This window comes from Piliocolobus tephrosceles, chromosome 5 (genome assembly GCF_002776525.5).
Source record: "Piliocolobus tephrosceles isolate RC106 chromosome 5, ASM277652v3, whole genome shotgun sequence".
In the NCBI taxonomy this organism is placed as follows: Eukaryota; Metazoa; Chordata; class Mammalia; order Primates; family Cercopithecidae; genus Piliocolobus; species Piliocolobus tephrosceles.
Window position 1 is genome coordinate 153072969 of NC_045438.1, and position 14534 is coordinate 153087502.

General features: G+C 42.2%; 1 protein-coding gene across 5 annotated transcripts in view; it reads right to left on the minus strand.

The window, feature by feature from the left end:
* Positions 1-14534, minus strand: part of JARID2 (jumonji and AT-rich interaction domain containing 2) — a 277840-nt gene that overhangs the window by 56999 nt on the left and 206307 nt on the right. For all 5 annotated transcript variants that reach the window (XM_023209817.2, XM_023209821.2, XM_023209819.2 and 2 more), the window contains one exon: positions 13987-14156. Coding sequence is in view for 1 of the 5 variants with exons in the window: in XM_023209816.3 (XP_023065584.1) it covers positions 13987-14156 (170 nt within the window). In the remaining 4 variants the exon portion in view is untranslated. The remainder of the gene's footprint in view (positions 1-13986; positions 14157-14534) is intronic.

A 14534-nucleotide genomic window follows, 5' to 3' on the forward strand; every position in this document is an offset into this window, starting at 1 on the left:
AGAGAAAGGGTGAGGATTGAGTTTATGTTGCAAAGAACTAAAACGGAGAAAACATCTAGACGCTCAGTTCAGCATCCAGACTTTGTTGATATCCACAAAGGATAATATATTGTTTTTGAGACAAGGAATCACTCTGTCACCCAGGCTGGAATGCAGTGGTGTGATCATGACTCACTACAGCCTTGACCTCCTGGCTGCAAGTGATCCTCCCACCTCAGCCTCCTGTAGCTGGGACTACAGGTACACACCACCAAACCCAGATAATTTTTTCATTTTTTGCAGTTCTTACAGAATTTACCATCATTCCAAGGCTTGTCTCAAACTCCTGACCTCAAATGATCTTCTCATCTGATCTCCCATAGCACTGGGATTACAGGAGTGAGCCACCATGTCCAGCCCATAGATGATAATTTTTTAACAAAAGCAGAAAACAACCAATATTATGAATGGATTTGTTTTAATGGCTCCTCCACAAAAACAAACAGGTGATGTGACCTGCTGAGTACTGGGAAAGAAAGTGAGGGGCTAAAATAGAAGAAATGTAAGATTAGAAATAGAAGACCAGTGAGGAATAAGGGCAATTCTGAGGAACTTGCTCTCAAAGTAAAACCTTCTAACAACATTAAGTCCCTCTGACGGAACTAGTCCTGAAGTCAGAGGTAGGAAAGCACACCATTTCTCCTATATATGAGGACAAGGAGAAATGGATTGTTTTCAACCCAGAAGATGATTCTGCTTCTATTCAGATGATTGGCACGTTGGTCTGGATCTAAAGGTAAAGTATCAACAAAGAAAAACGGGTAATGAAGGATTCGTAAATCAAATGGGGAATCAGGAGGTAATATGTTGGAAGACGGAAGAGTTGGAAAAGGGAAAGTATAGGAAAGGGATGGAAGCAAAATAAAAATGAACTCCAGGGGAGGAGGTCGGTTAACCACCACCAAAGTGCCCTTAGTTCAGAGGTTAAGCTTGTACCCCTTCTTCTCACTGGTGGGTAACCCACAAGGACAACACTGTCGTCCCCCCCAGCCGCCAGCCCTGCCAGCCCTGCCAGCCCTGCCAGCCCCGCCAGCCCGCATATGACCTGACTGTCCTCCTAGGCATCATCCACCAAGGGCAACTGCCAATCCATCACCCATCCACCAGCAGGAGCACTCATGAACAATCAGCATCTCCCCTAGAAGGACCAGACATCCAGAATTTGGCCAGGCACCCTCAAACCTGTCCATCTCATTAGCCTCATGGACAAACTGAAGTAGGTACAAAGGAATAAAGCCAACAGAGTCTAATGCTGCACATGCCAATGCTCTGTCACCACGTGGTTGCTGTAAATCCCTCTAAGAATCCTGCTGGCGTGTCCACTTGAAAATCGCAGAGGGGTCAAACTGTCATGCCAGACCCAGAAAAGCCACAGAACTGGCAAAATGAAGCCAAAATGGGTTCTTTTTTTCTCATTGAGACAAACACAGTAAGATCATCTCACATTTCATGCAAAAGTAAAAATGATCACAGTGATAGAAAAGGACTGAATGTAGTAACAGCTCAATAACAACCTCAAATGTGTAAGACACAAAGCATCTTAGAAACTACAATTAAGACATTTACATAAAGAGCGTTTATTTCTTCTTTACCTAGATACAAGCTTGATTATCTCTTTTAAAAATAAATGCAGAGGAGGAAGAATCTGCTGGATACAAACAGGATGAAGGAAAGGATATTTCAAACCCCTCAAGACACACAGCAGACCAGGGTGTTTATCACTGGAGAAAACTACTGCATATTCCTCAGTAGGCAATGGGTTAATGGATGCATTACGTAATTACATCATGCTGAGTCGGTAGAAATTTCGTATCTAGCAGACCTATTTGAAAACAGAACAAGCCAAGCAGGGTGGCTCATGCTTGTAATCCCAGCACTTTGGGAGGTCAAGGCAGGCAGATCACCTGAGGCCAGGAGTTTGAAACTAGCCTGGCCGTCTCTACTAAAAAATATAAAAATTAGCTGGGCACAGTGGCAGATGCCTGTAATCCAAGCTAATAGGGAGGCTGAGGCAGGAGAATCACTTGAACCCGGGAGGCAGAGGTTACAGTGAGCTGAAACTGCGCCACTGCACTCCAGCCAGGGTGACAGAGTGAGACTCTTGTCTGAAAGAAAAAAAAAAAAAAACAGAACAGTGTGTTTTTAAATTTTTCATTAAAAATAGCTTGTAACTTAATAGATCTTGGCACATAAGGGGTCAGCTTCATATCTAGACATTTTATTAGGAAAATTTTTCTCCTCTAAATGTCAGATGAATCAATCTTTTGAAAAGCTCATTGTGGGTCCAGGATTCACAAAAAATGGGAATGGAGCCAGCTACAAGGTTGAAAACAACAGGAAGACAGAGATGAAGGCAGGTGATTCACAACTTGAAAATACTTTCTAAAAAGAGGCCTTCCCCTTTCCACAGCAAGGCTCACCTACAAACTGCTGTGAAACACCAGTAAGGATGGTGAAAACGGAGGCTCACACCTGTAATCCCAGCATTTTGGGAGGCCGAGGCGGGTGGATCACCTGAGGTCAGGAGTTCAAGACCAGCTTGGCTAACATGGTGAAACCCCGCTACTAAAAATACAAAAAATTAGCCGGTGTGGTGGCAGGCGCCTTGTAATCCCAGCTACTCGGGCAGCTGAGGCAGGAGAATCACTTGAACCTGGGAGGCGGAGGTTGTGGTGAGCTGAGATCGTGCCATTGCCCTCCAGCCTGGGCAACAAGAGTTAACTCCACCTCCAAAAAAAAAAAAGAAAAGAAAAAAGAAATAGCAAAGAAAGGGCTCCGCAACCTCATATGACCTCTCGGGGATGGACTCTGCATGGCAAAAACACAAGCCCCATTCACATTAATTAGCAAGTGAGAGAAGTTGACTTTTCACATGGAACACCACATCGTATCTCTCCTTTACAAACTCTCATTTTAGAAAGTAACCAACAAAAGGTGTATGTTTGAGAGGTTTGGGAATTGTGTGGGATTTTTTTCAGGGGAAGCAGGGGAAGACTTTATGAGTGGTCATTATAAAAGTATAGTCAATATAGACACTTTCCTATTAAAATTACAGGCAGATTTTCTCTCCCGATTATTCAAGTGCATTAGCAAATGTAAAAAAAATCTGAACTTGGATCAGATAAGAGCAATCAGAGTACGGAATGCATCTGCTCTTTGCCAAAGCCGTATTTCATTACTTTTCAGAATTAGCTGGCAACGTCTCCACAATATTTACTGAAGTGCAAACCAAATGTTTTCATCTGGACAAAAATCAAACTGTGGTATGTTACAACCACAACAGAGATCATGTTAATCCAAAAGCTTGCTTTCTCTAATTTAGGCTGTGGTTTCTATAAAATTGGATTCTTCTCTATGAATCATGTACACAGACAAGCCCTCCTGCCCATTATCTTCCCGCCCTCGACCAGTTCTTGATCTTAAGCAGCCAAACATCACTTGGCTATATTTTGGAAAGACCCTAAAGGGATTCCCTGTGCACTGTCATTTAGCTGGAGAGTCAAATTCTACTGCTTGACCCAATTATCATGGGGCTGGCCCACTGAGTTTCTGTTTTATCTTAGGGATACATAAACAAAATGAAAAGTAATCAACCCTACTATCAAATTAAGAAACAAAACTTCAAAGTGAGCTGGTAGGGACTTGGGCAACGGATAGAAGATGAAAGAAATCACAGAAGAAAGCAGTTGTACCCCAATACCCTAGTTCACCAATCTACGTATGTATGTATGTACCAAGCACTATTCAAGGCACCAGAGACTCAAACAGGGCAGATGTCTACATTCAGCTCATACGTTCATACATGTACAACATGTAAACACAAACTTCCCTAAAAGGCTTCGGGACAAACATAACATGTCCAGTGGCAATCTCTGCCTATTCCTGGTCTGACTTTACAACTTATTAGGGAAGAATTTCCCAACTGGCATTCATTTGCCAACCATCCCAAAAGTATTTGCCAGATCCAGATACTCCATGTGCTATTATTTTCTATAAGGTGACTTGCATTCACGTCTTAAATAATTTATCTCCATTGTATCAAGACAAAATTACTATCAATTGTACTAAAGGAAAGGTAAGGGTTAAAATTAAAATGAATGTAAAACGTTCACTTAATGTCCTTTCTGGCATGAAGAGGGGTTTGTGTAGCAGAGACAGGGAAGCAGCCCTCAATACCATGAACAAAACACAAAGGGAATCCCTATTTCTTCCTGAATAAGGAGGTGCCTATCCAATCATGCCCATCTTGGGAAGGTACTTCTTTTTAAATAAGTACGTCCAAAAAAAAAGGATACCAACCACTGAAAGGACTCTACATGGGATCCATGACTCCAGGATGAGGCCAAGGCTCTGGGAATGGCTTACTTGCCATGAGACTCGAGGTTACTCAACTGTACACAGAGCATAGTGTATTCAGTCGAAACATTTTTATGGCCTCAAACATAGGCAAAAGCAAGCGGAGCGACTCACAGTAAGGTGATATCGTTTTACTCATAGGTATAAAATCATACTGTCATTCTTTCCATAGGTGACAAGGATCTGGGAGATAGGGGGTGAAAATGCAAAATGAACTCAATGGTTAGAATAAGCTGAACCTTCCGTCTTTATTAAGGAACAAGGAGGGATGACGCAATGACCTCCTGGATGCATGGCCAATCTTTCCTTCAGCAACCCTCCCTCCTCCTCCTTCTCCTCCTCCTCCTCCTCCTCTTCCTGGATTATGGCTCTCAAGAACTACCCCAATTAAGCACCCAGGTGTGCCTATCTAATCCCACCTACAGGAAATTCTAGCCATTAGGGTAGTATTCTATCTGCAAGAGCAATTAACATGTGGGACTTCACAAGGAGAATACAATGGGTATCAAACCACCTTCCCTCCCAATCTCCTACTCCCATGCTGATCTAGCATCTATGTCACTGAAAACTGTAACATTCCCCTTACAACCTTTCCTATGTTGTTCGTCCGCACTGGCAATTCAAAACACATTCAAATACACATCCAGTCAAATGCCACAAGGTCTACCCATGGTTCTCTTCATCTCACTGAATATACAAATCATACCACATAGCAGCAGCCATGATGGTGCTCAAGCCATCACAGTATTATCTCAAGTTGAGAAGAAGAAACCAGTAAGAAGTGAACATTCTGGCCGGGTGCAGTGGCTCATGCCTGTAATCCTAGCACTTTGGAAGGCCAAGGTGGGCGGATCCCCTGAGGTCAGGAGTTCAAGACCAGTCTGGTCAACATGGTGAAACCCTGTCTCTACTAAAAATACGAAAATTAGCTGGCTGTGGTGGGGCACGCCTGTAGTCCCAACTACTCAGGAGGCTGAGGCAGGAGAATAGCTTGAACGTGGGAGGTGGAGGTTGCAGTGAGCGGAGATCACGCCACTGCACTCCAGCCTGGGTGACAGAGCAAGACTCCATCTCAAAAAAACAAAACAAAAACCACCACCACCACCAACAACAAAAATGAGCATTCTAACTTACAGCCACTATAGACAAAAGTCTTTGTGCGAATCATGTGAGACCCTCCTCAGTTCCCAATAAAGAAGCCAAATACTAAACTTCCCTGTGGGACACAGATACCAGGGACTGTCGTGCTATCAATGAAATCCCTGCAGTCAGCAAGGTGCTTGGCCAACAAAACAGCGCTGCCATACTTAAAGTCTTATTTCCATGTTCTCTAAGTGGATTTCAGAAAGACTCAAGGACTCTCTAGAAAGTAAGGAGAAGGCCAGATATGACTCTGAGAGTACTACTGAATCTGTGCCAGTATTCACTGGCAGGAAAAAGGGAGCCTGGTTTATCTTCAGGGAGGGCACAGCACGGTCAGAGGCCAGCTGGCCTGTAGCAGGGAGAATCCTCACAGCAAAATGACCTACGGTCCTATTAATAACATCTGATCAAGGTCACAGGGCCAATAAAAGTGATCCATCCTTCCCCTCCTCAGACCTCAAAAATTCAAGGTTTCAGATTTCTTCATTATTAACTGAAAAACTATCCCAACAAATAAACAGGTAGCTCAGCAGAACTGAGCTAAGTAACTGACTCTAGGAGAAAACCAAGCATATGCAGAATGTAAGGCCACTGAAAGCCCCTAGGCAGTGATGACACCATTCTCAAACGTACACTTTCACTATTGCTGCTCTCAAAAACTAAGATGCAACACCTCCCAGAGACCCTCAAAAAAAGTTGTGTACCACTGGAGACAGTGTGCTTTCCTCCCCAAAGAGTTTACATAATGTAAAGTATTCCCATTTTGCTCAAGGAAGCTCATTATTAGCACCATAGTGTTTCTTGCAATTGGGGGATTACTTAATTGCTTTCTGGCAGGTTAATCCCCTTTCATTCTGTGACCTCTAAATCACCCCAGGCTTTTGCATTTGCCCTACTTAGAATTCCTAGTCCTCAATACTCAAGGCTAGGACTATATCAAAATATGTGTTCCTTGCCAACGAGGCCAGCAACGCTCTCTAGAAAAAACACCACAGGTGGGCTGTCTCTTCTATTACCTATGGTCTATCCAGCTGGTCTTTTAGACAGTTCCACCTGAATCCAAAATCTAACTCTCTTCCTCTCCACTACCTCTGCCTCAATTCACTGGAAAAGTGGAAAATAAATGTACAGCTGGACCTTTGTATCAGAGGCTTCTGCACCCATGGAATCAACCAACTGTAGAACGAAAACATTCAGGTAAAAAAGGAGACGGTTGCATCTGTGCTGAACACATACAGACCCATTTTTTCCTTGTAATTATTCTCTAAACAATATTGTGAAACAAATTTCCATAGCATTTACATTTTATTAGGTATTATAAGTAATCCAGAGATTATTTAAAGTATACAGGAGGATGTGCATACATGCAAATACCATGTACCATGTTACACAATGGACTTGAGTATCCATGAATTTTGGTTTCAAAAGGAGGTCCATAAATCAGTCCCCTGAGTTATCAAAGGATGACTATATGCGGAGGGCTGCCTCAAGTATTAATTCTGGGCTAGTTCATACCCATTAGCTTTAGTTCACCCCTGCAGCAACTGTCTGTTGTATGTAGACTACAGAATATCCATTTCACAGATGAGGAAGCTCAGGCTGAGAAATATTTAAATCATCTGCCCCAAGACTTGCCAGCCTTCGGCCAATGCTCCTAGGAAGACCTCCCTGCAGCCTCAATCGAATTTCTGCAGAGCTGCCAGTAACATCTTTCTAACCTTGTAGGTGTATAATGATGTCACCCCTGACTTGAAGAACCCAAGGGGCACTCCAGTAACTACCCCAGGGCATGCAGAATCTAAGGCTTATCCTAACTTTCTTGCTTTAACTCCAGGCCCTCCAACATCAATCCATGCCTTGCAGGTGCTCCTACAGAACCCCTTCCCAGCACTATCCTCTTTCTGCAAAGGTTCCTGATGCACTGTAACTCAAGACCTGCAGCAAATGTCACCATTCCTTTGCAGCCATCCCAGAGCCTCTCCCTTCCTACTTTTATTGGTACACACCTCTACCCCAGCATTTTCACGCATTTATTGTTATATCTTCAATTTTACCCACCACCGATACTGCTTTCCTGGGCCTAATCTGTTTTCTAGGTGTCTAGCATACAAAAAGAGTTTAATAAAGGTTTGCTGAATTAATTAGCAATTGAGTGACAGCTGATCACTAAAGATTCTGTAAGACAGAAGAAACAAAAGGCAGGCAGTTCCAAAACAAGACAGCATTGCTTCACAACGGCTGACAGCAAGGATATTTACGAGGAATTCCCCATAATAACGCTCTCTTCAACGTGCCGAGCTGTGACGCTGAACTGTGATGCCCACGGTCACAGGAATGAACGGTGTATGTAGGTTTGCATGCTTCAGGAGTCCCCTTTGGGAATCCCCTTGTTTGCAGTGCCCCATAAAGAGGAAAATGTAAATAAGAGAATCATTTAACCTGCCAGTGCTCTGCTACATTAAGCTCTTTTTAATCTGTTAATAATCATAGTCAGAACAAAGAGGAGACGACAGAACTCATTAAGAATAACGAGAGTGGTGACAGGGAACACGGCGATGGTACGAATCACTGAATGCAGCAAGTGCAAAACCCTCTTCCCCGCGTGTGCCAGTGAAAGATACTAATTATGCCTCTGGCAAGAGACATGTGGACCCCTTCAAAGCAGCTATTTAAAGATAAATACACTGCGGGCAAATACTTCGGGCCGGCTGCACTGTTCATCCCATCCTCCTTTCCTTTAGAAATGTTAGGTCACAATATTAAATAGGAATTGAAAGAGCCTTGTAGACTTAGCTGGTAGTGTCTTAAAACAAATTTGTTTTAGATTTCTAAAGATTTTAACCTCAGAATGACTAGCTGGGTGTTTACGTATCTATACTAATCCCAGTATTAATGGTATAGGGTTTTTTCTTTCCATCTCAAAGATTTCTCACTGTCATTAACAGATTACAAACAAGGTTTAAAGAACTCCACTCGCTGACTTTCCCTTGGCCTCACAATTTCTTCTCTTCCAAATTCCAAAGAATTGTCAAGAATATTAAAGGTAATAATTGGGGACTGGAGATTAAAAAAAAAAAAAAAAAAAAAAAGACCTGGATCCTTAGCAACAAACATCACTTCCAGGTGTTTGATTTGGCTCCTTCATTATTTCTGCAGCCAGACTTTCTTCCCTATACATAATGAGCATATTAAAGACTGCCTTCTTTACCCCTCACAGTGCCCGCTTGTCACCCAAGGGTGATGGGCTGACTGAGCTCTTTATGGTGAACACTAGAGACTTGGGGATGTGACAAGTAATGTTTGCTTTGGAATCAGCACCAAAAAAGAACAGAATTAGAATGCAGGTGTAAGAAGGTTAATCGCATTCCCAACTGTCAACTTTGCCTAAAAGGGCTTCAACAAGGTGAAGATTTAACTAAGGATATGCGTCATCAGCACTGGATATCAAAAAGGTGAAATATCTCTAAGTGTGCATCAGGAATTAGATAGATTATGAGTCATTCGCCAAATGGAAAATAAGCTATTAAAATGAAATGACAGGCATTTTTGTGACAGTGTTAAGTAGGAAAACCAGACTGCAAAAAACGAAAGTATATTGCAATACCATTTCAGGAAAAATATGTATTATATACGCACAACGAATGCTCAGTAAGATATTCACAAACAAGGTAATTAACAGCAGTCATCTCTGGGAGATAGATGGTGGAGATGCTATTTTGAACATATTCTTTTGCCTACTTCTTTACCTTTCTTCTGCCAATATTCCCAAGATGAACAGGAACTACTTTTATGATTGTAAAAAAAAAAAAAAAAAAACCTTAACATCCTGTTTTTCTTAAAATAGAAATAAAAGTATTAAAGTACCACAACAACAGGGATCACTATGTAACCTTTGTACACACTGAAATACAGGTTTTAATTAGCTCAAGAAACTACCTATTAAAAGATGCTATCTAAGGCCACCAAATCCATCAGATTTTCAGGGTCATGAAGCTATAATAAGCATCATCTGTCATTTGGGGCTTGTAGACTCAGATCAGGTAAACACACTTATCCTCTTGGGGGAAAAAAAGGCATTTTAAAGCTAAGATGACTCATTTTTAATACCTCAGATCTAAAAAAAAGGTATGAGAAATAGCAAAACAGTACAATATTGTATGTATACCAACAGAAAAACAAATAACAAAGCCTATTTTTATTGCTTAGCTCATAAATGAAATTCATTTCCAAGGTTCAGAGCATTTTTTAAAATTGGTTTTAAACATCTCCTAGGCTTTAATTATTTAAACCTTTTTTGTATTTGACATCTAAAAGAAGTAAATTTTATCTATGAAAAGATGATTCTCTTCTGTCTGGAATCCTGAAACTTCAAAGCCAGGTACTTACTTGGTGACGTTTTCTCTAGATGGCATTTATGTGAACAATAAATAAGCATGCCTCTGCAACTAAGAGACTTTCTGAGTTTCCCAGAACCTCAGAAAACATATTATAAGATAGCGCACACACAAGCACACGTAGCACAAATACACATACTCCTTCCTCTCTATACATAATCACTGAGACATTCCCTGATGGTTTTCTCTCCCTTTCTACCTTTGGGAACTAAATACAACAGTCACAATTGCTCCACAGTAAAGACTTGCATAACTAAATTCCATAATCAACAGAGCAATCTTTAGACAGCCTCATGAAACAGGATTGGTGGAGGCAGAAACTATTATTTCACGATTTACTAAGCAAAATGCTGAGAGCAATTCTAGACATCAAAATTCCTTTCCCAAAAGTAGCCAAACTAGTTAAGCCATAGTTACTCTTTAAAACACCTGGCTTTGGCCGGGCGCAGCAGCTCATGCCTGTAATCCCAACACCTTGGAAGGCCAAGGCGGTCGGATCGCCTGAGGTCAGGAGTTCGGGACCAATCTGACTAACACAGTGAAACCCCGTCTCTACTAAAAATACAAAAATTCGCCGGGCATAGTGGCTGGCACCTGTAATCCCAGCTACTTGGGAGGCTGAGGCAGGAGAATCACTTGAACTCAGGAGGCAGAGGTTGCAGTGAGCCAAGATCGCGCTACTGCACTCCAGCCTGGGCGACAGAGTAAGACTCTGTCTCAAAAAATACACTTGGCTCTAATTACATTGAAAAGCCATGCATATTTAGCAAAGGATACCAAATTATGGTTAGATAGAAGGAATACGTTCCAGTGTTCTATACCACTGTAGGATGTCTACAGTTAGCAATATCTAGAAGGAGGATGTTGAATGTTCCCAACACCAACAAATTATGAATGTTTGAGATGAGGGATATGCTGATTACCCTGATCTGATCACTTATATGTATCACAAAATCATGTGACCCATAAATATGTACAATTATGTCATTTATGAAGCCATGCAAGACCAAAGTCATAAATAAAGAGTCCCACATCACCGTTGTTTTTTTTTTTTTTTGAGAGACAGAGTGCCGCTTTATTGCCGAGGCGGCAGTGCTGAGGCACAGTCATGTCTCATGGCAGCCTCAAACTCCAGGTGTCAAGGATTCTCTCGTGTCAGCCTCCACGTAGATGGGCTACAGGCAGCACAACCAAGCCCGGCTAGATCCACCTGAATCACCTTGCTGCTGATGGTGCTGTGGAGCCTTCAAATATTCCTTTAGGGCAAATACATCCTTCTGAGTACAGAGCCCACTCATTCTCCACTCCTGATCATCACACCACACTCTACCAGTCTCACAGCCTAGTGGCCAGTTCAGCACAAGAGTCTGTCATATTTAGTCCTCACAGCTTCCCTTCCATCTTCATACTCAACATCCAGGATCAGGAGAATCTTTCAGCCAAAATCTATGTAAAAAGTAACAGAGATGGCTGGGCGTGGTGGCTCATGCCTGTCATCCCAGCACTTTGGGAGGCCGAGATGGCACGAGAATTGCATGAGCCCAGGACTTCAAGACCAGCCTGAGAAACACAGCAAGACCCCTTCTCTACAAAAAAAAAAAAAAAACTAAAACTAAAAATAAAAATAAAAAAATTGCTCAGTGTGGTTGTATGTGCCTGTAGGCCTAGCTATTGGAGAGGTTGAGGCAGAAGGATGGCTTGAGCCCAGGAGGTTGAGGCTGCTTAGAGCCATGACTGTGCCACTGCACTCCAGAAGTGAACAACCTCTCATTATCTTATTTTGGTATGAGACAAGACCCTATGTCTCCAAAAACAAACCAAAAAGTTAATGGAGATCAACTGGTGGGAATCCCACCTACCTCATCTCCCTGTTTACTAACAAGTACATAATAACTCTCCTTTCTTATGTGTTAAGAATCACCAGGAACTATCATCATATCCTACGTCAAAAATTCCCCCAACAATTCAGTCCCAAAGCCAATTGGTAAGGCAGGGCAACTGGGCAAAGGGAGGGAGTGAGGAGCAACCACGTGGGGTGTCAGGGCTGAGTTTCCCATCATGGGGGCAGCAGAGATGGGAGGTGGGTTACACTGAAAAGACATGGCAAGTAAGTATATTAAGGATTACAGGAGCCAAGGTCCTCGGGGATGAATGTACATGAACCCCTTGGTGTTAAACTGAAACTGGAGGTATGGCCGCTAACTCACAGATTTTAATAAACAGAACTCCGGATAGACCCCTATAAACACACAACCTCAGTCTACTAAGAGCACCTGGGAGAAATGACATTCCCATAGTCCCCAGCATCCCTTGTGCCCAGATCCTGGCTTCTCAACAGTACTTGTCCCTACAAGAAAGCAGGACTCCTTGGAGACATGTCCATTTCCAGGGCTGAGGGCGGGAAAGTACACCATGAGCCTGGAACATTTTGTTGTGCCCAGCAAGGCTGGAAGGATGATAGGGACATGTCAAAAGGAATAAAAAGCCAGGCTGACGAGGGTCCACGGATGAGACGATGATCTGGAACAACCTGAACATCAGAATACATAATAGGAGTAACAGATTATAACCCTTTGCATAAAATAGGAAGCCTATACACATACAATTACGATAAAGATGATGACAAGTATGTACTAGTTTCAAAGAATATCCTCTCTTAACACTTATACATTGCAAAGGCTGAGATGGGTAACTTTGCTCCTGACAGGCCCACCACAGTCAAATGATCAGCATGAACACAGTGTGGAAAGGGAAGGACTGAACTGTGTATCCCTACAGAGGACCCAACAACAAGGAGGACGAATCACTTCCCTTGTGGCATTCCTGCCAAAAACACAAACCAGAATGTCATCATGAGGAAACACCAGGCAACCAAATCAAGGGACACTCTAAAAAATAATTGACCTGTAATTTTCAAGTGTTGAGGTCAAAGACAAAACAATGAGGAACTCTTCCAGATTAAGCAGTCTACACACAATTAATGGCATTGCCTAATTCTGAACTAGGTCGTTTTGCTCTAAACTCAGACATTACAAAGCACCTTCAGAACAAAGGTGAAACAGAGGTTTGAGGAACACATGGGGAGCCATGTGTCCCTGTGAACTTCCTAACTTTGACAGTTATAGGAAAATGTACTTACCTGAAGGAAAGACATACTAATGTATTGAGTGAGACATGATGGGTAGCAACTTTTTAAGGTACTTAAAATCTGTCTGTAATAATAAATTATCAAAATATTAATCAAATAAAAGTGACCCTGAACCTTGAGGCCTTCCCAAAGATGTCCAATAGCAAAGGCCCTCTCCTTCTGTTCATTTTCTCTCAAATAAGCACACCCAAGGAACTCTCTGTGTTCAGGACTTCCTATATTTTCTATCATTCCTCCAGAAAAGGCTCCTTATTCTCTCAGACAATCTTCTGTGTTCTTTCCTCACAGCTATTAGAAAACTTAGTAACAAGGAAACTGCAACAAACACTTTCACAAATAACTCCATTCAGATCCCAAATCCACCTGGACTCTGTTAACTGGTTCAAATTGAAACGTGGACCAATATTCGCACAGTCAATTAGACTCTGAAAGTACTAGTATTGTTTTCCTGAACATAATATACAGGGCTGAGAGAACCATAAGCCCCTCATCACCACGGCTTATTGACAGGCCTTCGGAAGCACATGGAAAGGGGCCTTCACATTCCCACAGTACTCCATCAAAAAAAAAAAAAAAAATTGCCTTACAAAACAATGTGTGCAAGGTGGTGGTGTGGTGGAGAGAAATCAAATTAGAAGTCAAAGTTAGAAACTGCATAACTGCGTTTCGAGAGGCCAGGAAGTGGGGTGTAAGAGTCATATTAAAAAGGAAATAAAACTTAACAGATGGTTCAAAGGCCACACCCAGCACTCTCAAAGGGATTTCTCACTTTCCATTCCCCCTCAACCCAGGTTGGGGACAGAAAAATGAACATGGCAGAGAGTAGAGCTAAAGTCTATTCCACGTAGACCTCAGGCTTACATGTAGATTCCAAGTAGGCCTCGTCTGATCATCGCAAAGTCTTACCTCGAAGGCAGAGAAAGGTAAGAAAATCTTCTGTCTTAGGCTTCCTTTTAGAGAGGTCTGATATCTGAGTGGCTGGAGGGGGTAGCAATGGCTCCACTATCTTTACTGGAGTTGTGCTGGGACTATTCGGCTGAGATTGAGCAAACTTCCTTTGTGCTTGCAGCCTGGGCCTGTAAAAGCAAGAGAAAATTAAAAATAAATTAAGCAGAGACTGGAGGATACAGGCCTACGTGCGGCAATAAAACCATGATACATAAGGAGAAAAAAGATCCTATTTCAAGCAAACTCTAATTAAGGTTCTTTATCTCTCACACTCTCACAAACCACGGGACTCCTTTCAAGCACAATAAATTTGGTTAAAGGACTGTGATTCGTACATTGATATAAAGTGTGTGTCATGCACATGTGTATACATGTGTGTAGAAGTACACGCCGACGTACACACCGTTTCCTTGAGTATTTAAAAACTACCCACGGTATTTGACATCATCAGCTTAATGGTATTCACTTATTTCCACTGACAGTAAAGCAAAAAACCCTGTATCATC